The sequence below is a fragment of the Micromys minutus genome, assembly GCF_963924665.1.
Source record: "Micromys minutus genome assembly, chromosome: 26".
NCBI classification, from domain to species: Eukaryota; Metazoa; Chordata; class Mammalia; order Rodentia; family Muridae; genus Micromys; species Micromys minutus.
Window position 1 is genome coordinate 1,061,556 of NC_137961.1, and position 25,721 is coordinate 1,087,276.

The window sequence follows — 25,721 nt, forward strand, 5'->3', positions numbered from 1 at the left end:
AATGGCTCATTGGGTAAAGGTGCTTGGTCACTAAGCTTTGACAACTTGCATTCAGTCTCTAAGATCATACATGGTGTGAGGAGGAATGACTCTCAGGTGTCCTCTGATTATCATATATGTGCACTGACACATACATTTAAATAAATAAAATAAGTAATGTTGGGCTGAAGAGATGGGCCAGTAGTTTAAGAGCACTTGCTGGTCTTCTAGAGAACCAGAGTTAGGATTCAGTTCAAGTAAGAATGTGATTTAAAAGGATCTTTACCATCTTGCATACATAATAGTTATGGTTTTTGTAGTGTTGAGGATTAAACAGAGCCTTGTGCATGCCAGCTTAGAGCCACACTCCCAGTTCTGCTGTGTTGTGCACAGGAAAAGAGTGTTTGCTGATGATAACTAGGAAAGGGGTCAACACTGGAAGTTGTGCAAGTAAAAAGCACAAAATATAAAGCCAATTAGAAAGTTAGTATGGAGAAGAAAATCCAACAACCTTGTTTTAATGTACAGTGAAAACTGTTTATGAAAATAGCCATTAAAAGAGTGAATCGTGTTCAAATAATCCTATTTAAAAAAGATAAGTACAGAATTAGGCTCTGAGTTGAATTTAATTTGTTTTTTAGGAGGCTTGTGGAGTGGGTTACTTTCATAATTTTCCTGGAAAGCATATCTGTTTCCATGGTTACAGAACACTATGGTAGTTATTTGAAAGCAAGGGAACGCTGCTGAACAGCCCATCTCTAGCCCACACTGAAACTTTGTGTCCTCAGTAAAGTAGCTGTGAAGAAAGTTCATACCTGACGGTCCTTCGGAACTGGATTGGAACACCGATTCACTGCTTGTGAATTGTAGGGCAGACCGTAGTTTAAAGATTAAGGATAAACATTCTGTAGAGTTTTGAGGGGCTTGTGAAGAAAGAGGTTCGAGCATTGAGAAGAAATTTAATCACCTATTTTAGACTATATAGAGGAAAGATATTAAAGTATAAATTACTGTTGATATTTTTCTAGAAACGACTACAAAAAGAACTGTTGGCTTTGCAGAATGACCCGCCTCCTGGAATGACTTTAAATGAAAAGAGCGTTCAGAATTCAATCACCCAGTGAGTATTTGATTCTTAAAGATCTTGTGTTGTACAAGCATGTACTCATCTTTTAAAACTCTGTGTTCATGTCATTGCATTCTGTTACACAATGGAGTAAAAAGATCTTCTCCCATATGTCTGCATATTCATTTTTAACCTTATTGTGTCAGCATAGCCTCATTGTCATGTAATCTGTAAAGTTTCCTTCATTGTTAAAGCAGTCTTCTTCATGTTCCTTGTTGTTTATGTATGTATGTCTGTTTATTGTGTTCATCTACAGAACACTGCTGCTACAGATAGGTATGTGCCACCACATCTGCTCTCACCATGAACCTATCCTTTAAACATAGTAAGTCAAACATCCATGCTGTGCTAAACAACAGACAAAGATAAATTCCTAGCACAATAGGATTGTTACCTAGCACAGATTGTAAGGCTGAGTTAAAACTGTCTACAGTAGAGAAGGGTGACACAGTGAAGTGCCATCATTTTATAGTCTGCAGTCAGTTTGTAAGGCAGAAATTTTTTTAGTTATAATTTATAATTATCTTTGAGAATTCCGAAGAAGGGCCTTACTAGCTGGGTGCAGTGGTACATCCACATAGTCCTCACTACCTAGGAAGTTGACTTCAGAGAATGAGCTGGAAAGTTCATGACTACTCTGGAAAACTTGGTGAGATCTAAAGAATAAGCCATGCCCCAAAGGAAGACATTTGTATGGTGTTTGTCTTGATCCAAAAACCCAGCTTTTCTCTGAATAGCTTTCTTTATTACAAGTGAAGATGTGTGAGAAGAATGCCAAATTCAAACCATAACTTTTAAAAAATGAGTAATAGGGATAGTAATTCAAGAGTTGAGACTCATTGGAGAAGGATATGCTTCTCATTACATCCTTACTCTGAGGCACGTACTCATGATTGAGATCTAAGCACTGATGGTTCAATCTGTGGGATTGGGATTGGCCAGAAATTTAGCTGCTAAGGGTGCTTGCTACACAGGCCTGGTGACCTGAGTTTGATCTTCAGAACCCATGTGAAGGTAGAAGGTGAGAAACAGCATACTTATACTCACACATGGCACACATACACATGTTATTAGTAATGTTGGAAAACTGAAATTTAAGTGAGCACATAATAAAAGTACTGTGTTTCTTGTCATCAGTGATGTAGTAAACTGCAAAATGATTAGAATAAATTATACCCCAACAATAACAGTTGTTATCCCTAAGTATTTTTATTTTATATCTTTTTAAAGTTTAGTAAGCTTGCATTACTTTTTAATTAGCAAAGATTAAAATTTTATTGCACATAGTATTAGAAATCATGTCTTCGACCTATTTCGTGCAAATATTACATGATTAATGGTGTTTGCTTTGCTGTTATTTAAATTCTGCTTGTATGTCACAAGTAAATTGTGTTTGTCAGTCCTAAAATTCGGTACATTAAGAATTGAAGGAACACCAGGAAATCCTATTTCCTTGGATTATCTCTCTGGGTAGTAGATGTGAGCTGATGGGAGAGATGAATTTTGAAGCTGAGAAAGACCTAGTTTTTGTTTTAAGTAATTTATTTTTATTTTATGTACATTGGTGTTTTCCCTGCATGTATATGTCTGTGTTAGGATGTTGGATCCTTTGGAACTGGAGTTAGATAGTTGTGAGGTGCCATGTGGGTACTGGGAATTGAACCTGGGTCCTCTGGAAGAACAGCCAGTGCTCTCAACCATAGAGCCACCTCTCCAGCCCCTTGTTTTGTTTTATAAGAGTGTGGTTGCACGAGCACATGCATAGAGCTGTGTATTGAAGCCAGGCCTCTTTAGTGTGGCATGCAAGGACTTGACTACTGACTTGTATGTGCCCATATTGTTCTTGTTTTTTAGACAGCTTTGTGCTGCTGTTTAATTTACTGAGTCCTAGCTCTGATAATAGAAATGTACGAGGTTTTTGTATTTTACATATGTAATATCATTTCACTCTTCGAACAGTGTCCTTCTTACATCTGAAAGTGAATTCTTACGTTTTTAAGGGTTTTTGTACTTTAATTTCTTTCACAGACTTAAATCATACCCATGTTACTATTTTACATACATTTCTATTTCTGTACCATGTGAGACATGAATAGAACCGTATACCAGTATTCTTGGTCTTCCTCTGATTTTCCTGGATAGATAGATGAGTGGGTGTTACTGGCTGGCAGTACTGGGATCGAACCCAGGGCCTTGATGAGTGCTCCACTGCTGAGGTATATCCTCAACCCCAGTTATCCTGAATTTAAAAATAAGCTAATTTTTGTACATGATAATTATGAGGTTAAAGGATTTGGTCACTTACAATAATTATACATGACAGCTGTAGTTAAAGACTCATTCCTGGGGCTGGAGAGATGGCTCAGTGGTTAAGAGTACTGACTGCTCTTCCAGAAGCTCTGAGTTCAATTCCTAGCAACCACATGGTAGCTCACAACCATCCGTAATGAGATCTGATGCCCTCTTTTGGTGTGTTTGAAGACAGCAACAGTTACTCATATAAATAAAAATAAGTTAAACTCATTCCTCATGAGTTCCATTCAAGTCTAAATGGTGTCTGTCCTGTCACCTTTGCTGTTTTTATCTGTCCCCCTTCTAATGACTAGAGATGGTTACAGAATAATAATGAAAACAGTTTCCTGTTACAAAACAAGCTTACTTAAACACCATAGGAATCTGTGTGTGCTTAATTAAAGTGTTGAAAGTGAGCTAGCGAGGAAAGGCAGGAGACACCCTTGCTTGAAACCTCCAGAGAGTGTGGATGGGGATCCTTTTAATCTTTTTTAGAATGCTGATTAAGAGGTAAGTTTGTCAGCTACAGTCTAGCACTTTCTTCCATTGCTTCTAACAGGAAGATGGCTAATGAACCTGAAACTGTCTAAAAAGTTTTTTGTTACTAAACAAAGTAGTCTTCTAAAGAAAATAAGATTGTATGATCTGAAAGGAAGAGCTCAGTATAGATCCTGATATTAGCATATGTTGGAGTTTCTATTTGTTTATAGTTTGTTTCAGACCTGGCTTACAAGCCTGGCTCTGACCTTGACTTAATTTTAATTCAGAGTGTCACAGAAAGATAGGAAAGATTATTACTGTGGGTTGGAGAGAACTCACAGTAAAAGGCTGTGTTGCTGTTCCAGGGTATCCTGACTTCTGTCCTGGGGTCCATGTCACTGGTGGCTCACAGCAGGCTGAAATTCCAGCTCAAGGGGATCTGAAGCCCTCTTCACACATGCAGTGTGCATGTGTACGGTTACACACACACACATACACACACACACACACACACACACACACACACACACACACACCCCAAATAGACAAACAACCTTGCTCTGAGGGTCAGAAAGATTAAAACACAATCTGAACCTACACAGAGGTGGAAGGACAGGGTCACAAAGCTGTGTGTTGTATGCTGCCGTTGTGAATGCCCCACCCCATACAACAATAATAAATTTACCCAAACATACACAGTATACATAATAATGGTAAAATTTAAAAGTTCTTTACAAAGAGAAAAAGGCAGTGTGACAGTTTCTGGGTGCAGTACAGCACTTAACATCGGGTTACTCTGCTCCATGCCTGGCAGCTCAGTGATCTCTTTTCCCTTCATTTCAGTCCTTTTTATCTTAAGTTTTAAATCTGTTTCCTTTTGTTTTTCTTTTTCATGTCCTAGGTGGATCGTAGACATGGAAGGTGCACCAGGAACCTTATATGAAGGGGAAAAATTTCAACTTCTGTTTAAATTTAGTAGTCGATACCCTTTTGACTCTCCTCAGGTAACAACCCCTTGCATGTACACTGTATATTTAGATTAGAGCAAAACACTAAATTGGCTACTTTTGCCTAACTAAAATCTGTATCACAAACCCAATATAAATATGTAGATAGAATTACATAAGCCACAATTTTATGAATTTTACTGGGACAGAGGCTTTGCTGCTGTCATGCTTCTGGGAGCTTCAGGGTTTCATGAGCAGTGGGGAAGGTTAACGTTTTGAATAACTTCAGGGACTCTTTCTAGAACCACTGATCACACTGATAAAGGCTCTTCTAGGACTGTCTTTGGTTTTCCATTGATGTGTTTTCTTTGCAGCCATTAAAAACAAGCATGTGTTTACAGATGTCAAATATATGAAGTCAACTGGAATCTGATTGTTATGGTTTGAAGCAAACCGTTTAATACTAGTTAATACTTAGACAAGAAAAATGGGGGTAGTGGAATTTAAAACAAACAAACAAATATTCCAACCCTTTCTTGGGGGAGGTTGTATTAGTTCTTTACCTATATTTCGGTGCAGCAAATGCCTGTCTGATGTCCTGGGAGGTCAGAAGATGGTGTTGCATATGAGTAGCCATGTGGGTACTGGAGTTGAACCTGGGTCCTCTGGGGAACAAGCACTTCTAACAGCTGGGCTCTCTCCAGCTCCAGGAATGTTCTTAAGATGTATTTAACTAGTAAGTAATTAATTGGACACTTATAAGACAGTGAGTTACTAGAATTATTTATTCTTCTCAATTATAAGAACCTGTTTCACATTTTAAGCTTGAAGCTTCTGAGATGTGTTGCTAAAATGAAACCCTGCCAACCCTCTGTGTTACTGCTAAGTAATGAAGTGTTCTGGAAAATAAACCCAGTGCCTAAAATATAAATGTGCTATTTTGAGCAAAGTCATATTTCATTGTCACCTTCAACATAATATTCTTTTTTAATTGGATATTTTCTGTATTTACATTTCAAATGTCCCCTTTCCTGTTTTCCACTTCACTGTCATGTCTTCCCTTCCCCTGCTCTCCCTCCCACTCACTCACTTCTACCTCACCACGTTGGCATTCCCCTGCATTGGGGATTCGAGCCTTCACAGGACCGAGGGCGTCTCCTACAATGCCATCCATCTTCTACTACATATGTGGATGGGGCCTTGGGTTCATTCATGTATACTCTTTGAATAGTGGTTTAGTCCCTGGGAGCTTGGCAGAGGGCCAGGGTGTGTTGGTTGATGATGTTGTTCTTCCTATGGGGTTGCAAACCCCTTTAGTTCCTTTCTCTAACTTCTCCATTGGAGTCCCTGTGCTCAGAACAGTGGTTGGTTGTGAGCACATCTCCATCTGTATTTGTCAGGCTCTAGCAGAGCCTCTCAGGAGACAGTTATAACAGGCTTCTGTCAGCATGTTCTTTTTGGCATCAGCAATAGTGTTTGGGTTTAGTGTCTGTATATGGGATGGATCCCCAAGAGGGGCAACCGCTAGATGGTCTTTCCTTCAGTTTCTGTTCCACACTTTGTTCCTGTATTCCTTTTAGACAGGAACCATTCTGGGTTAAAAATTTGGAGATGAGTGGGTAACTGAAGGCCTTGCCTAACCTCTAGATAGGGTCTTTACAGGTTCTCCTTCCCTTTCGTTGGGCATTTCGGCTAATGTCATTCCTGTTGGGTCCTGGGAGGCTCTTGCTTTCCTGGCATCTGGGACTTTCTGGTGGCTACCCATAGTTCCCCAACCCCCATTGCTACACACATCTATTCAAAATCCTGACCCTCTGTATATCATCCTTGTCTCCTCTCATAACTGATCTCCCCCCTTTCTTCCCTCCCAAGTCCCTCCTACCCTCTATCTTTAGTGAGTATTTGTTTCCGCTTCTAAGAAGTATGGGTCTTCCTTCTTGAGCTTCATATGGTCAGTGAATTATTTCTTGGGTATTTCAGGCTTTTGGGCCAGATCCACTTATCAGTGAGTGCATACTGTATGTGTTCTTTTGTGACTAGGCTTCCTCATTCAGGATATTTTCTAGTTTCCATCCATTTGCCTGCAAATTTCATGAGGTCATTGTTTTTAATAGCTGAGTTAAGTACTCCAATGTGTTAATGTACCACATTTTTTGTATTCATTCCTCTTTTGAAGGACATCTGGGTTCGTTCCAGCTTTGGGCTATTATAAATTAGACTGCTATGAACATGGTGGAGCATGTGTCCTTGTTACATGTTGGAGCATCTTTTAGGTATATGTCCTTTGGCCTCAAGAGAAAATTTAAGAAAATTAGTTAATGCGTTATGCTATGAACGGAATTGTATAAAGTGGTAATATTAACTAAATACTGACTCCTCGAATTATAAAGTTGTTATATGAGCAAAAAGTTAAGCCTTAAGGGTCCTTTGACTGTTTTTATACAATTATAAATTGAAGGGACTCTGCTTCATGACCTGGGCATTGTAATAGCCGTCTGCTGACTAACCAAACTCAGACTTCTTCCTTCTCACTAGAGTATCTTTGGGTTCTCTACTGTCTGGGATTCTAACTTCTGTGCCGGTAGCTGCTTCTGTCTGACTTCAGCAGTTACAGCATACCACTCACATGCGTTCAACTCAGTGGAGACTCTGGAAGGAACAGATGTTCTTTTTTTTTTTTTTTTTTTTTTGGAACAGATGTTCTTTAATCGTGGGAAAACAGTATTTCTATAAACATAAAACCAAGACAAAAAGCATTCTGCAAATTCTGTTCTTTATCTTTTATTCAAAATCAGATATCAAATTTAGATATTTCTAAGTCACCATTTATAATAAATTTATTCTCTTCTTCCTCTTCTTCCTGTTCCTTTGATTTTAATAACTTTGGGTTTATTATTCAGTAATATTTTATTCTTTAATATTAAGATACATTAAACAGCTAATTCAGATCACTGCTGTGGATATATACCCTTCTAAATTTCATAAGTCTTTTGGATACCATTTCTTTTCCTCTCCATGAAAGTGAGTGTTTCTCTGTGTAGCCTTGGCTTTTCTGGAACTCACTATGTAGACCAGACTGGCCTCCAAGTCACAGAGACATGCCTCTGCCTCCTGAATGCTGGGATTAAGGTTATGCACCCCTAAGCCCTGCTGACATTTCAGTTTAATACATCTAAACTTAATTGTTTTCAGTATTGAAATAGAAAAAAAAATTAATACTGGGTTTCTGTTTACCTTCTGTTTTGTTTTAAACTGTCTGCTTTCACTTACTCCTAGGTACAGTTTCTCAACCCTTTTGCAACCTTTAAGTCAGTTGATCTCTCTCTTCTCTTACGATCTGGACTGCAACACAAGGAATTCCAACTGAGCTGTTTCAATAGATCACTGTTTCAGTAGTTTCTACTTGTGTTATATACCTTTTCACAGAGTTCTCTGTCGGCACAGTCACGATCTCACTGTATGTTTAAGATTCTCTTTTCCAGTACTAGGCTCAAACCTTACACTTGCTCCCTTTCCATCCCCCACTCACTCTGTATAAACATGTCTCACCCCCACGTCCTCCGAGACTCCTGTCCTATATTTGCCTTCCTTAGTTAAATCTGTGGATGGTTATTTTCTGTGGAATCAGGTTTTTACCTTGGGTATCAAGTCCCTGATGGACATGTTAAAAGTTAACCATTTCCTGCACAGATACCTCCCTGCAGTCTGCTGTGTAGTGATGTTTATGTGTCTTATTTCATCATTTACCTTCCATTCTGGTTTTATCACCTAATAGTTCATAATAAAGTAGTTATGAGATAGTCAGGGTTTTGTTTTCTAAACGAAGCAGTCAAAGTTGGTGGAAAGGTCTTATTGATGGTTTGATTACTAATTAGAACAGTCAGGAGTAAGAACCAAGCCTCCCCTCCCCCACCCCACCCCTGCCACCATGTTGCCAAGTAGTTACATTACTAGCATGGGAAAGGTATGTGCTCATCTTTACAGTAACCTCTAGGAAAGTGAAAGATTGCATGTGGAATCTAAAGTATTTCTATTCGTTTGGAATGCTAGTATTCCCTTTTAACAGCATATTTTGTAATGTGTCCATCCTGTTACAGCAGTAACACATTCTAATTTATATTAGTTAAGAAAATTAAAACTACTCTAAGGGCAGGTATTTCTTAGTTATTAAAATTATTTTGTTAATCACATCACCCATGTGGCTTTAAATATAATGGGTCTAATAAGATTTGTGTACATATAAAAGAACGTGGTTGAGTATTCCTTTGAGATCAGTTCCCCAAATACAAGGTAATTTGAAGAAACAGAAAGATTGACAGTTGTTAGATACTAGTCTTTCATCTTCCTACAGAATAAGCAATATTGAATAATATTTCACATTATATGCCATTTTGCTGTGAAAAAGCTACTTGCCTACATAATGATGTTTGGCTTGATCATTTATTCTTAAAAAAATGACACTGTTTTTCAGTTCTGTAGGAGCAGAGATGAGTTACCATGTCATTATCATTTTCCACCAGTATGCAGTAATGTTAGCATCCTTCCTCACACAGGAAATGCCCTTCTGGGTAAACTTAGTATTTGTTTATGCTGAGTTACATGTAAATGGCTGATTAATTCAGTGTGTCTAGAGCATTTATGCTATGCCAAGCACTTGTGTTTATATGAAGAGATAGAGGAGTATGGAGAGACTAAAAAGACAGCAGGTTGCCTTTAAAGGACTTTAATCTGCTTATTGGGTAGGTCAATATTTGCTTACCTGTCATCTGTTAAGGATAACTTTATTTGTTAAGGATTGAGTATATATAACACAGAATCAGATCTGTTTGGCGTAGATTGTATTTCCATGGGGCGGTATATACCCTAGCACCAGTACTCAGAATGTTGAATATTACTTGAGCAGAGAGTTCTAGACTATCCTGGGCAACAAAACAAGATCCTGTCTCAAAAAAGCAGAACAAAAAGCTGGAAAGATGGTTTCTAAAGTAGAGTTGCTCTACAGCTAGGAGGACCTGATTTTAATCCCAAGAACCAGCCTGAAAGCCTTTTTCTCCTGTCTGTCTGTCTGTCTCATGTGTGCACGCATACACACACACACACACACACATATACACATACACACACCTCTAATTCATCTGTGTAAATGATCTTCCTAGCTATTTTGTTGGTTATTATTAATCCTAAATTTGCTATTATCATATGTTACACTTTTAAATTTTATTTATTTTATTTATTTATGTTTGAGACATGGCCTCTTTTTGTCACAAACATATACACTCATTCCTAAAACAACAAATATACCTGTGTGTTACTTCCATGTATATGGCTCCCTAGCCACCTTTGTCAGTGATTAATCCTAACTTTTCTATATCAGATGTTATACTTTTATGCTTTATTTACTTTTTTATTGCTTGAGACATGGCATCATGTATCCTGGGCTGATCTTAAATTTGCTCTGTAGCCAAGGATGACCTGGAGCATCTGGTCTTCCTGTTTTTACCTCCCAAGTGCTAGGATTACAGGTCTAGGCCACCAGCCTGGCTATGCTGATCACAGGAGAAAGCCTTGTTTCATATTGGCCCTGACAGGAAGCTTTGATATCTAGATGACGGATAGACTTGTTTTTATAATTACACCCTGGTGTCTGGTTGACTTTCTAGCTGCCCCCTCTACATCCCAACTATAGAAACTGTCTGATAATCTAGGGCTTATGCATTACAGGTAAACCATCACTTAACTGCCCTTCCTGCCTTGTAGATAGCCCATTTTGTTTTGTTCATTGTGTGTATACTGTTTGGACCTGACTTGACATGTATTAGGTAACATTTTTCTTCTTTAAGAAGTGTCATGAGGTCTTTCATTATTGTACTTGATGCTGGGAAATAAATTTTTGAAGTTTATATATGAAAGTTACCTGAACTCCATCCCTTAATTTCTTAGTAATAATGTCAGGACTTTAGTGATCTGTAAGCATACTGCAGTATATTGTTAATTGTCTAGTTGTAGTTGTTTCATATTAGATTGTTGTAGATAGTGGTAGATATCAGATTGAACTGCTGTTAGAATCTGTCAAATCTGAGTAATGAGTTGGGTACTTTAAAATCTGCTGTAGATGAAATGCTTAAGCACAGAGGTCTGTGACCAGCCTCTAGGTAACAGGGAGACCCCATGACCTCTTTTCACCCTAGCTTGACTGGTGATTCTTCCTAGTCTGGGTAGGTTTTCATCACTCCGATGTCTTTCAGTTTGGATTTAGTAGGTTCTACATACTCAAAAGCTATTCTATGATTGACCTGATTAAGGTTTTAGACTGGATGTGGACTAGGCATATATACTTCCAAAGTTATTTTGAGTATACTTATATCTTAGCTCTTGTCTACCTTTGAAAGTGAGCTATATTAATAAGGAAGTGATTAAAAATAGATACAAAGTTCTAATTCTAAATTCTAGAGTTGAACCTTTACTCCCTCTCTGAAATGCCATTTTCCTCAGTTGGGTTTCTACAGCAAGGAATATATATAGTTTTTAGTTAATTTTGAATGGTGTGATTGTATAACTAGTCTTGACCTGAGGCCAAATGAATTGAATTGTTTCAGATCACTTGTATTCAATGGTCTTGTGGTATCAGTCGATTCTATCAGCTACATGGAGCGACCCCAGTTTATTTTTACAATTCCAGAAACAACATTTTGAATTTCTAGTACTGCTTGCCCAAATTACAACAGGCATGCCCAGTTTTCACTTTGATTTATACTTGGTAGCAAGCAAGATAGAAAACAGTGCTTGAATTCAGCCTCCATCACTCTCACATGGTGGAGTGGCAGAGAGTGTTCTAAAGCTCTCTGTGGAAATGGAAAAGGCCTATAATGCCTTTTACATGAACAGACTGTTATAAAAATATATTTTGTTTTATTTCAGGAATTGGACTTTGGCATGTCAAGCAGCCTTTTTGCTTAGACAAGCTTCTAATATGCCTAGACCCTAAGAGTTGCTTAATATGTGCAAGGAGTTGTCCTGTGTCTGGTTACTTCAAGTTCATGCGGACTGTATTTGCTATTCATGGAATACGTTAAAAGCCTAGTTGAGATTAATTAATTTTGTTTTCAGTTGGTTTCTTAAGACAGGATCTTACTACATAGCCCAGGTGGGTTGTCCACCCAAGATCTATCCTGTCCAAGCCTTCTGGAATTATAGATGTGAGCCACTGCAGCCAGCAGAGGACTTGGTTGGTTTTCTGTTGAGCCTCTGTGCTGATAGAGCTGGTCAGTCTTGCCCTCTGCTGCTTTCCACATAGATGCCCTCCCTCCCCCACACCACTTTCTCTTCTGTCTGCATTTCCTTTAGGTAGGTGCACAGTTCCTGGCTCATGGACAGTGGTAACAATGTCTTTCCGAGGAGAATAGTGCTTCTGTTCTGGGAATGAGGAGTCATTTGTCAGGACGCTGATGTCTGGCCGCCTGTGTATTAACCATGGTGATTATTGGTAGCTATGTTAGAAAGTTGGCAGTGTTTTATTTTTGGCACTTTCAGAGCATTATTTTCAGAGACTTCTTAAGAGACCTTTGTGGGGAGGATACTTTTGCTCCTGTTCTCAGTGAAAACACTGTTGGCCAAATGGCTTTTTAGGATAAAAGGAATAACCCAGAATTGATCTGTAGTATGTGACGTTTGTAAGTCTCTGTTCTAGACTTTTGTAACACAGTCTACAAATAACTATGTTATAATAAACTGTGTTTCATACTTCTAAAATTCTACTAAAAAGCAGTTGTGAGTAGACTCAAGAAGTGTAGAATTCAAGAGTACTGAAAACTGGGTGTTTTTAGGGCAAGAGCAGTGACAGCTGAAGGAACAACATCTCCTAGAACAGCCGTTCACAGGTAAACAGTAGAACATGCAGTCATGTCAGACAAAGGACCGATGTCTTCATCAAGACTCTGGGCTTGATGTTTCTACCTTTTTTCTGTGGGGAGGGTAGAGGTGGGTGGCCAGATCATAAACACTTATGAAAGCAAGTTTGAAAGTGATCCTTTTATTGAGTATTGCGTGTTAGTAATATTTAAAGTGTTATTTAATTAATAAAATTAAATACTACATGGGTATTTAATTGGTTTGTTAATGTGAAAGTTTCTAAGATATTTAAAATAGCTATAAAATCCTTAGCTTATTTTAATTTCATAGTATCTATTCCATATTAAATATGGGCATACCTCACTCTGGCAGACGGATGTTGTTGACTGTCTTCTATAGAGCAACAAATGTTTTGTCGTTTCTGTCATAAGTTAGACTTGGTATTTTGCTATAGCTGGGGTTTTGCAAGATTTGAGAGATTCAGTTATTGTCTAGGTTGAGAATTGTTAGATTTTACTCATGGTCCTGAATTGACAACTTTGAATTTATATTCATGATTGTTGTTAGTGTTTGTTTGAGAGAAAGTTTTGCTATTTTCCCAAGACTGGCATTGAACTTTAAAATTCCTTCCCTCAGACCTTCCAGAAGTTGCCTCTGGGTTGGCCCTCCTCCACTCTGATCCTGATTGTGAATTCTTAACCAGACCCTTACTCAAGTGATACTGATGCTTTTCTTTTTATGATGTGATTACTATTTAGGAACAGCTGCTAAACTACAGAACTAATATGATATTACTACATTATACAATTGACTTCACAGTGACTGAGAACCACCCGAGTCTGCCTTCCATGTGCTGGAATTAAGGATGAGTAATGAGTAGGGAGGCCTGAGTAGAATCTCAAAATACACCATTCTTATAAATGTAGCCAACTGTTTACTAGTAAAAAATACAAATATTGGCCATTTCAGTGCAATCTATGAGAGCAGCCTAGGGGTCCTACTACTGAATGGCCACTTAATGCAGTAAGGTTGGTACTAAATTGTTGGTAATGGGTGAGCATTTGCTCCTGAAATCTTTTTTGTTTGTTTGTTTGTTTTTGTTTTATGTCTTTAAAATTAATTCTTATTAAGCATGGAGAATTCTTTAGTTTTTTAATAGAGAATATTGAGCGTTAATGGCATTTTATTTTTCCTCAGGTCATGTTTACTGGTGAAAATATCCCTGTTCATCCTCATGTGTATAGCAATGGTCATATCTGTCTATCCATTCTAACAGAAGACTGGTCCCCGGCGCTGTCAGTGCAGTCAGTCTGCCTCAGCATTATCAGCATGCTCTCCAGCTGCAAGGAGAAGGTAGGGCACGCACAGTCACTCCAGGTAGTGTCTCCTCTTTAAGCAGAGGTAGGCTAACAGTTTCAAAATATAAGTAGCTGTAAAGTCAACATTTTATATATATTTCTGGTTTATAGTTTATTGAGTATACAACATGCTGCTAGCAATGTGGGCAGTATGTATGGGTATTTTACCTCCATGTATGTCTGTACTCATTGAATTCCCTGGAACTGGAGTTTGATTGTGAGGCATCATGTAGGTGCTACAAGGGGCCTCTGTAAGAGCAGCTAGTGCTCTTAACTGCTGAGCATCTCTCTAGCCACCTAAGCATCACTTGAACTTTAGTTTCCTCAGCACTTGAAGGCTGTAATCAAGCTTTCTTTAACTGAAGAAGTTGTTATGAGTTTTCCTCGTCTATTACTTCAATATTGTGCCCATGTCCACACATATGCACACACAAAGCTCTTCATCTGTGGGACAGAGCAGTTGGTTCTTACAAAGGTTCCTGTGTGCCTATGGTTCTTCACAGTGAAGAGACCACCACAGGCTTTGAGTATACTGCCATTGGCCTGAGGGTCATTGGCTTTTGTTTTGATTTGTGAGGAAATATTTTGCACCAAGTGCCAGAGAGGATCTGTTGCTCTGTCTGCCTCCCATCCTTCTCTAACCCTCATTCCACTCACCGTCTGGTTTGCTGCTAGTGTGTTTTGTATACATTAGTAAAAAACTGATCATTTCATTTAAATTATTGATGAACTATTTTTAGAAGAATTGTTGTATGATAGGTTTAACCATGATGATAATTGAAGAGTCAGAATTTCTGTGAATTTGATAAAATTAAACATTTATTAGTTGCTTGCTGTTTTTTCCCTACTGAATAACAAAAAAAGGAAATACATAACTTCATTTTGTAATCAATCCTAATTTTTAAGTAAATTTTCTTAAATTGTATCAGGGCAATCTTGGAGTAGTTAACAGATTGTACCCAGTCTTGTTGTGGATGTGAAGGCCTAAGGGCACTGTAAGAGTCGGCTGACAGTAAGTGAACATGAGAAACATTAAGTGGATGGCTGCTTTCTTCCCAGCACTCCAGGTTGTCTATCACACTTGCTACTGCTTTCTGGCTGGACCTTTCTTAAATGATGCAGCTCTTAATTAGCCTCACTAGGAGTTCTCTTAATCTCTCATCTTCATTAGTCTAAATAGTTAGTTAAGTCTAAACAGTGCAAAGATATTTAATAGGAAAAGGAAGACATTGTTTTATCAAAGTCATTGTAAAAGTTAGCCAAAAGCTCTGTTTCTATGTTGGAAGCTGTCCCTTTTATTAGAATAAACTTGACATTTGAGCTGTTAACAGAAAGATACACTCATGCCAAGCTGGTACCCAGTGGTTTCCAGGCACGGTATGTCCCAGTCTTCCTCCAGTGTATATGCATCACTTTTGCCAGATGTCCTACAGGGATGCCAGGTCTTCCATATTGTTGCAGTCAGGACACAGGAGCAGCAAGGCTCCTGTTACTTACAAGCACTAAAACATCTTTCCTCTTAGATGCTGTTTGATTCAGAATCATCTGCTCTGTCCCTAATATATTACAATAGAATAAGAAGCCTATATGGGTACTTGAAAGTTGCTGTAGTTCTTCAGACAGCCATAGTTAAATAGGCTTTTGTTAGTTTGTGCAAGTAGCCATTAACTGACTTAATGGGAGAGACAAGCATGAAGAACTTGGATTCGGTGTACTGGAAGTGGCCTCTCCACACCCTTCTTAAGACAATTGAGGCTACGCTCTAGTTTAGTGTTGCCATTGTTTTGGTTCAGTCTATAATAGTTTTGCTAAACTCACTTCTCTCAGTCACTTTCTTTCAGAACTTACCTCTTTAAATTCTTTTTGTTGTTGTTGTTGTTTTGTTTTTGTTTCAGAGACGACCACCAGATAATTCCTTTTATGTGCGAACATGTAACAAGAATCCAAAGAAAACAAAATGGTGGTATCATGGTGAGCAGTTTTAATTTATGATGACAAATTTTAGTTACCTTTATTTGAAATATAACCAGTTATTTGTAAGACTTGGGGAAATAGTGGGAGGATGTAATTGAGGTAACATTTTCTGTAATACTACATTGTAGAAAATCTTGGAAAATGTGGATATCAAACTAAAATTTGAAAACATATCTATCATAGGAAAAGTAAAATTAGCATTACTTTAATAATTCCAACAATACTATTTAATACTTTTTGTTTTATTGTACTTTTGAGAGTTGAGACAATTTTGTTCTATAAGCCTTTCCTAAGACTAGCTGTAGGCCAGTGTATAGCTGTACTTCTGCTGCCCCCCCCCCCCCCCACCGCGTGCTGGGTTATAGGTGTGTACTGCTAACAGTCGGAGACCACCCTGGTCTTCCTCTTAGAGTAGAGCGAGCTGTGGGCCTTATATGAAGAAGTTCTGACTTCTGCGACTGTAATTGGAGGCAGTTGTAGTAAGCTATCATCTTTATTAGAGAGAGCTGCTCTGGTCCCAACAGCTTGTCTTAGTCACTGTCCTAGTGCTGTCAAGACACACCATGACCTTGGCAACCCTTTGCTTACAGTTTTAGAGGTTTAGTCCATTATCCTGGCAGGTTCTTGAGCAGTAGCTGAGAGTACAACTTGATCCGTAGGCAGAGAATGGCACTCTGGGTTTGCTGTGGGCTTTTAAACCCCCAAAACCCATCCCCATTGACCTACTTCCTTCAAAATGACCATACCTCCTAGTTCTGTCAATTAGTCCCACTCCCTGGTGACCAGATGTGCAATCCTGTTCTCACTCAGACTGCCACAGCCTACGCCCTGGCCCCCATAGGCTTGTAGCCATAGCATGATGCCCAAGCCACTCAGTCCAACTTTTAAGTCTCTACAATCTTAGCACTGTTTATAAAGTACAAAGTTCAAAGTCTCTTGAGATTCAAGGCAATGACCTTAACTGTAACTCCTGTAAAATCAAAATTAAAAAAACCAGATCATATTAGTATACATTAATATTCCAAAAATGGGGGAAGTGGAGCATAATGAGGAAGTACTGGACCAAAGCAGTATGTAAGACCATCAGGGCAGACTCTACACTGCATCTCCATGTCTTGTCAAAGCATTCTTCAGATCTCCAACTCCTTTCAGCTTTGTTGACTACAACACTTTTCTCTCTCTTACACCTGCTCTGTAGCTTTCCTTAGCAGATATTCTATGACTCTGGCATCTCCAGCATCTTGGGGTCTCCAACACAATCCAGGCTTCACCTTTACAGCTTCTTCATACCGTGGCCTCTCTCTAGGCCTCTAAGTGAGGATACCCCTGAAACATACCTGGTCTTCGTGGCTTTTCTTAGGCACAAAGGGGGACTCTGTAACCCTCCCCTTTTTTTGTATTGTTGACTCTAATGTCAGGACCACATGGTAAAGCTGCCGAGTTCCGCTGCTTGCTGAGGCTGAAACATGGTCCCTTTGTTCAATTACATCTGCATCGCTTTCTGTTGTCTGTTGTTTAATTCCTTTCATGAGCTAGAAGCTTAGCTGGGTAGGTTCTTACCCTGAGTTACCATTCCCTTTATTCCATTTAGCATCAAGCTTTGAGTACAGGATTTTGCTCCTTTATATTTCCTGGTGCTTCTTTTCTCCTCAAAGTGTATGTTTTGTCTTTTTCCTTGCTCAGTTTGCTCCTTTTCATTACAGATCTACAGAATAGTGGCCACTAATGACCACAAGACAGTTAGTGCTAGGATGTCTAGAAATCTCTTCTGCCAGTGCATTTAATTCAGAACTCTGCGATTTAGCCTCAGGAAGATGTTCTTTTTTGGTATTGGGAATGGATCTCCTAGTCTCATGCCTGCTAGATAGTCCTAGACCTGAGCTGTATCACCTCTGTTTCCATAAAAGTAATTGTTGTTTTGGTGAGCTTTTGTTTTTTATTAACTGAAAGAGATCAAATTTGGCAAAATTTAATGAGAATATGGCTCTTTGTCTTTCTATTCAATGTGAAATCTGTGTTTTCACTAAACTGTAAATTTAAAAATTAAAATTTTTAAATGCTCAGCTAAGATGAGCAGAATAGAAGCAGTGACACCGTGTCCAGAGCAAGGAGGACTCTCCTGAGGGCAGAGAAGTAAGTGACAGTCCTAGAGGACACATGCACAGATGGAGCACGGGGGGGGGGGGGGGGACGGGAACTCTCCTGAGAAGTTAGTTTCCTTTGTAGGGTGTATTCTTCACAGATTACAGGATTATCAGATGAGGTAGTTCATACTTGAGATCCTAGCACTTGGAAACTAGACACAGAAGAATCAGGAGTTCAGAATCATCCAGATGTGAAGCAAGCCTGAGCTACATGAACTCTGTATCAAAAAGACATCACCTATAAATGACAGATAATAAATGATACATTTATGTAATTCAGTAAACATCTGGAAGAGTAATAGGGTAGGTATTTAAATAGAAAGTTATAGGCGAGGCAGGAGTACTGGCACATGACTGCATTTACCTCATTCAGGACGCCAAGGCAGAGGACAGCAAACCGTAAGTTATCTCATGCTGAGTGCTAAGCTCCTGTCTTAGACACAAGCAGGGAACTGTAATGGTTAAGAAGAGCAACAGCGGATGTTGAAGAATAAAAGGCAGTAGAGCAAACTCGATGTGACGTTAATGTAAGAATAGATCATTAAAGTGGGATTGTAATTGTGTAGGCACTGTAGTATATAAGATTTAAGGAATGCATCATGTGTCAGGAGATGAAAGATTATTAGTAGCTGGTTATCTTGGAAAATTGGTAAATATTTTAGAAAAGAAATTTACATTTTTACTTAATATAATATGTCCTATGGATTAAGTAATTACTTTTTTCAAACACTGGATATTAGGAGAGAAGATCTTCTTAACCTAAAAGGAATAACACAGCTAAGTGTGGCACATGCTTTTAATTTTGAGGCCAACCTGGAATATATATGGAGATTCTGTTTCAAATACAGAAAAGAAGAAATTATATACTTACCTATATAAAAATGTAAAAACAAGGGCACTTTATAAAATGATTTAGTAGTAAATTATTGACAGGGATTGTAGTTCATTGGTAGAACCTTGATGGCGTATGGGAAGTCCTGAGTTTGTTTCTGAGCCCAGCTCCACTTCAGAAGATTACATGACTTCCAGCACAGGTAAAGCTGTATAGGGCAGTAATTATATATTTAAGATTTTGAAACTCTTAATTCTGAACTGTCAAGTTACCATATGAATGTAAATGTAATTATATATTTAAGATTTTGAAATTCTGAACTGTCAAGTTACCATACGAATGTAAAGCCAGAGGATAGATAGTAGAGAGTAGGACAAAGCTTTGCATAGCACTGTGACATGGTTATACATCATACTACCTTGTTCCCTGTGTGGTGGTGGTTTTAGGATGTCATACATGCACATAATGTGTTTTGCTCAAACTCCCTCCCCTTTCTTCCAGCTATTCCCCTTCTCCTCACTACACTTTTCCTCACAACCTCCTGTGCTCGCTCTTTTCATCACTGAGTCCACATAGAGTTGCAGGATGCTCAGGGCAGAGGACCACTTGCTTGAGCAGTTTCTCATGCTATGGTGACCCCAACCATAAAATTATTTTTGTTACTATCTCATAACTGCGATTTTGCTACTGTTAAGAGCCATAATTTAAAATATCTATGTTTGCAGTGGTCCTTAGGATGTGACCCCCATATTTAGAACTGCTGCACTAGAGCACAGGTTGCTTGTCAGGGCCACAGCTCTTCAGAAAGCTGATGCTTCCTCACCAGGTAGGGATGGGACTTTTCAGCCCCCATTACCACCCATAGTAGGATTTTGACTGTCATGTACAGGTCTTATACATGCAGTCACATATACTATGAGTTCTTGTGAGCAACAGCACTTTATCGTTATTGTGTGTGCTTGCCATGGCTTGTATGTGGGGTCAGGTTTGCACTGAGCCATTGTATACACTTGCTTGTAAAGCTGTTTAACGTAGCTTTGATTTGCTCACTCAACGGTGGCTCTCTCTATTTTTAATGTTCCCTCCCCCCACAAACCCTGATTGCCTAGATAACCTTGCACCATTCCCCCTTGAGACAAAAAAAAAAAAAAAACTGCTTATGTAAACTGTATATGTACTCAGAAAAGGAGGTCAGTCTGCTGTGAGAGAGGAATAGCCACTGTACTGTCCAACTAGGAGGCTTCTTGGTTGAATTTTGCTATGACCTTTCAACAATTGGAGCATGGCATTGTCTTTTCCTAAATGCCAGTTAGTTACAGGTATTATAAATAAACATTATTATTATAGCTTAGCATTGTAGTTGAATTTGCATGATCTTAATGATAGAGACAAACATATCTATTCACAAGAAGTTTAAGTCATTAGCTTTATTGGAACTTTTTTGCTTGCTTAGCAGGTTCAATTCCATATCTTCACTGATTGTGTTCTTTCTTTAACACTCATTGCCCGTTGCACCTGCTCTTCCTTCTCCCTTCACACTAGTCCTGGATCATCTAGAACTTGTCTGCCAGGGTGGCCTTGAACACGGGATCGCAGGGGTGTGGCACCACATCTGGTTCATAAATACGTAATCTTGCTGGTGCTTTTATTTTTCTCATTATCTCTGTTTACTAGGCTCATTTTGCACTCCTGAACTCATGGAATCTCCTTTCTTTAACTTAGCAGCAAGTATAAAACTATATTATCCAGCCCCACAGACTCATTTCTTGGCTGTCTCAGGGTCTCTGCTGCTGTGATAAAACATGACCAAAGCGGCTTAGGGAGGAAAGGCTATGACTGCTTTATGCACAGGCCATGGTCCGTCACTGGGGAGTCAGGCTGAGAAGTCACTGCTCACTGGCTTGCTCCCCATGCACACTTGGCCTGCTTTCTTTTATGTGTCCAGGTAGGCCTGGATCAGTGGTCACACTGCCCATAGTAGGCTGTGCCCTTCTCATAAAATGTTAATCGAAGGAATCCATCTTCATAGGTCAGTCCTATGGAGGCACTTTCTCAATTAAAGTCCCCTCTTCTCAAATGACTCTTGCTCAAGTCCAGTTGACAAAAACTAATTAGGACATCATTGTTATCTAATTCTCAAAGGATTATAAAGAGATCATTTTTCATATGTGATCTGTGAAGCTGTTCCAAAAGACTCAGGGCCAAGAGCAGATGTATCTTAGTGGTCAAGTGTATGTTTAATGCATCTGAGGCCCAGGTTCAACATGTGCACAGATCTCACAATCAGGAACTGGGTAAATCCCTTCCCCTACTGTATTGACTTTTATTTATCTTTCTAATCTACAGATTCTTTGCGCTCGCGTGCTCGAGTACACACACACACACACACACACACACACACACACACACACACACACACAGAGTTCTGAGAGACTAATGCACTTAGTTTTAGGCACTCAGCTCTATAGCCATGCTGTATGGCAATAAGAGCATACATGGAGCAGCATGTAGAGTGTGGATGGAAGCAGAGAGGCAAAAGAGGTTTCGCTGAGATGATGCTCTGTGTGCTCTAAAGAGGACTTTGTACAGGCAGGATGGAGACTCTAAGTAGAAGATTACAAGTCTTAAATCATTTAAACTTCTGTTTTTGTTTTGTTTTTTTAATTTAATTTTTTATTGGATACTTTCTTTACTTACAATTTCAAATGTTACCCCTTTCTTAGTTTCTCCTTTGGAATCCCCCTAATTTCATCCATCCTCCCCCTGCCTCTATGAGAATGTTCCCTCACCCCACCCATTCCCTCCCATCTCTTCCCCACCCCCACCCTGGCGTTCCCCTACATTGGAGTATTGAGCCTTCACAGGGCCAAGGACCTCTCCTCTCTTTGATGCCTGATAAGGCCATCCTCTGCTACTTATATTTCTGGAACCATGGGTTCCTCCATGTGTACTCTTTGGTAGGTGATTTAGTCTCTGGGAGCTCTGGGAGGTCTGGTTGATTGATATTGTTGTTCTTCCTGTGAGGTTGCAAACCCCTTCAGCTCCTTCAGTCCTTTCTCTAGCTCCTCCATTGTGGACCCCATTCTCAGTTCAGTGGTTGGTTGAGAGCATCCGACTCTGTATTTCTCAGGCTTTCAGGAGACAGCTATATCAGTGACCTGTCAGAGCTCCTGGTTTTATAAAATGGAAACCTCAGAAGTCAGGCAAAAGTTGATCTACGACAACAGTTAGATCTTCATAAAATACTCAGCTAAAATTTTGCTTGTCTACATTATTATTTAGAATATCTTTCAAATTAGGTTAGCCCTTCTTAATTTACTCCTAATCCATTTGCTTCTTACCTCCTTTTGATTGCTTTTGAGGTTTTTAGTACACAGTGGTTTATTAAAAGGTTTATCATATTAGGTAGAGTTTTGGAATATAAGAAATTGTATGTGACTATATATTCCTTATTGTTACTTGAAATTTGGACCATTTCCAGAACTCTTCAGTTTCTAAGTAGATTACATCTGCATTGGATGCAATCTTGCCATGTTGCCATTTAACACAGGGATTTGTCTGCTCTGAAAAATAAATTGAGCAGAGGCAATAAGGGCCAGGAACTGAAAGCTTAATTAAAATAGGTTTGTGAAATAGCTGATCCACTTGAGTATACGAATGGGTTAGGGAATTTGCCATGATTCAGGCATGGAATCTTCCTTATATAGAATTGTGTCTTTGTACCCAGCTGAATGAATGCTTTAGAACCCAAGGATTTTTGTTTTTTCTTCCTTTTTTCTTTTTATAATGAATGGCCTTCTTTGTGAATTTCATGCAGTATATTTTAATCACATTCACATCCCACTCCTCCCAGATCCACCCCACCTTTCCACCCCCTCAGTCTTCATATCTTCTTTTTTCATCTTACTTCCTTCTTCCTCCCTCCTTCCTTCCTTCCTTCCTTCCTTCTTTTCTTCCTTCACACACCCTACTATGTTATTTGGGAGGCCCATATGCTCATGGATGAGGCCAGCTGCAGGAGTTTGGTTGATCTACCAGGGTCCACACTGTTAAGGGAAACTGATTCTGTCTCTTGGAAGCTGTCAGTTGTCAGTATCTCCTGAGTGAGGGGTGGGAGCTTGGTTTTGTGCAGGTCTAGTACAAACAACCACAGCTATTGGGAGGCCATGGTTCACCCATGACAGTAAACTCTTTATTGTCAGATAAAAAAAATGTTCATAGCAAAGTATCATTTTATTAACTATAAAAGTGTCACATAAGTGGAAGTGGTGGCACACAAATGTCATTCAGTCTTCTAGACATGAAGACAGATCAATTCCCATCTTCTATGTTTCCAGTTCAAAGTTAGGTTGGGCTACTTAAGACCAAATAAATAAAAACACCACTTTTTATTCCTGCTTTGTCTATAGATTCACAATTTTTTATTAATTGTGAACCATTTTATATTTGTTTCACATTTTAAGGCTACAAAATTACTAAATTTGTGAATACAGAACTTGAGTGATTAGCAGTGCCCTCTCCCTCCTGGTGGTCACAGTTCTATTTCCTGTCTATTCTGAAATCCTTTTTGAATCCATTTGGCAAAGGAAAACTAATTTTTTAACTTCTTATGATGTAATGTAGAACTAAATATTTTGTCTCCTGTGATGTTAGCCTCATGTTACTAGCTTTTGTTACTATGTTTTTCTAGTCTTTTTACCTTGGTGAGACTTGAGATGGATTTTTAGGGTGTTATGCCTTTTATAATTGTGGGGGATGTAGTGACCTTTCTCTAATCCTTACATTTCTATAAGCTCAGTGAAGTTAGTGGTGATGGAGGTAACCTCTCTGGAACCAGCAGTATATGTGTTATATTTGAGATGAGATTTTAGGAGAAGCTTTGGTAGTTCCAGAGACAAAATCATTAGTCTGAGATTTTCTTTTCAAGGTATTATATTGCCACAATAGTTTAGCCAAGAGGTTAAAGACTACTAATGGTCTCTCACAACCTTTATAGTTGTATATTTGTCCTAACCCCAAATAGGATTTACGCCATTGTTCCTGTGTATGTCCATCTAGCATCTATTGATAATATAGTTAGCTTATAGTTTGCATATAATTAGAAAATTATATTCCTTGAAGGTTTATTTCTTTTGTTTCGTTGTTTGGTTTTTCCTCTTAGCTGTGGGAAAGCAGGGTAATGTTTTAATTCATACCCAGGTTCAAACCAGTTATTACAGGCTTTATTACATGTATTTATTGAGGATTTTATAACCTTTCAAGTCCCTGGGAGTCCTGTTGTTAGAGATAACATTTGATCTAAGATGGACCCTGAGAGATAGGAGGATAGCTTTAGGGATCTTATAATCATTTTGGTAGCACATTCTACAGAAACCTACCATGCTGTGAACCTTCCAGAATGAACAACTATTCATAAAGGTAAATTTGGCTGCCATCTAAAACATGGTATGTCTTTAGAAGTACAAGCTTGTTTCTAGTTTACTGAATAGCATGCTTGATTAGATTTAGTAACTTGGTTACTCTATGTGTTATTGTCTGTGTCTTTAAAGTTTGTCTCAGTACAGTGGCATGTTAGGTAAAACTCATTGCCATTCTGTAGCTTACAGATTGAAGTCTGTCAGGTTTTAGTGCTTGTCCTAAGGAAATAGTTTACTGATGACGTTCTTATAATCCTGTCTACTGTGGAGGCAGATTGCAAACTTGAGGTTGGCCTCAAAAGTTTATAAAGCAAGAGTCTGTCTAAAACATAATCACACACAAACAGAAAAAACCAAACACACACACACACACACACATCAGACCATCCCTCCACACACATATATACACACACACATATATACATACATATCCCCCCACAAAACACTACACACATATACTCATTCATACACACATACAAATCCAACAAACACACATGCAAGCATATATAAACACAAACTGACCCCCCGCAAACACCAAAATAAAACCCACCTCAAAATCCAAACACACATACACAAAACTAAACCATTTATATTTTGATATGAAACATAAGAGATATAAATTCTCTACTTGTTTTTTTTTTCTCAGTATCTTCTTTTTCATCTGAAGGGCTTAGTCATGCCATTTAGCACTTAGAATCTGAAGGCAGGAAGATGAGGAGCCAGCCCCCAGCTACTTAGCAAGGTTGAGACAACTGAATTGCATAAACCCTGTCTCAAAAATTTGTCAGATTTTGTGTGTGTGTGTGTGTGTGTGTGTGTGTGTGTGTGTGTGTGTGTGTGTGTGTGTGTTGTTTATGTTCTCAAAGACCAGAAAAGGGCATCTGGTCCCCTGGAGCTTGAGTTAATAAGTCTTTGTGAGTAACCTACCATGGATGCTGTGGATAGGACTGTGAGCCACTCCTGGAACACTTAACCTCAGAGCCATTTCTCCAGCCCATTTACCTTGTTTTGATAGAGGGTCTAGCTGTATAGCCCAGGCTGGCTACACATTAAACATCTCCTGGGCTTGTGGAGCCTACATGATTTTTTTAAATTATTCAAACTATGCCCAGGATTAGGAAAATACTGTGCCACTGAGCTTAATCACCAACCTATGATTTATTTTTAAAATATAGTTTATTTATCCTGTACATTATAATCCATGAATTCCCCTGGCATAACAGAATTGACTTAGTCTTTATTAGTGGAAATCCTATCAGCACTAATTTATCAGCCTTTACATGAAATTATTTGTAAAACTTTGGCCAGTATTTTTTGAGCTTTT

The 25,721-nt window shown here is 38.8% G+C and overlaps 1 protein-coding gene across 1 annotated transcript in view; it reads left to right on the top strand.

The window, feature by feature from the left end:
* UBE2W (ubiquitin conjugating enzyme E2 W) overlaps positions 1 to 25,721 on the top strand; it is a gene marked incomplete at its 5' end in the record, with an annotated part of 43,743 nt that overhangs the window by 16,007 nt on the left and 2,015 nt on the right. Inside the window, 4 exons of the mRNA XM_080938631.1 lie at positions 1,008 to 1,099; positions 4,779 to 4,881; positions 13,870 to 14,025; positions 15,926 to 16,001. Coding sequence (XP_080794757.1) covers positions 1,008 to 1,099; positions 4,779 to 4,881; positions 13,870 to 14,025; positions 15,926 to 16,001 — 427 coding nt within the window. The remainder of the gene's footprint in view (positions 1 to 1,007; positions 1,100 to 4,778; positions 4,882 to 13,869; positions 14,026 to 15,925; positions 16,002 to 25,721) is intronic.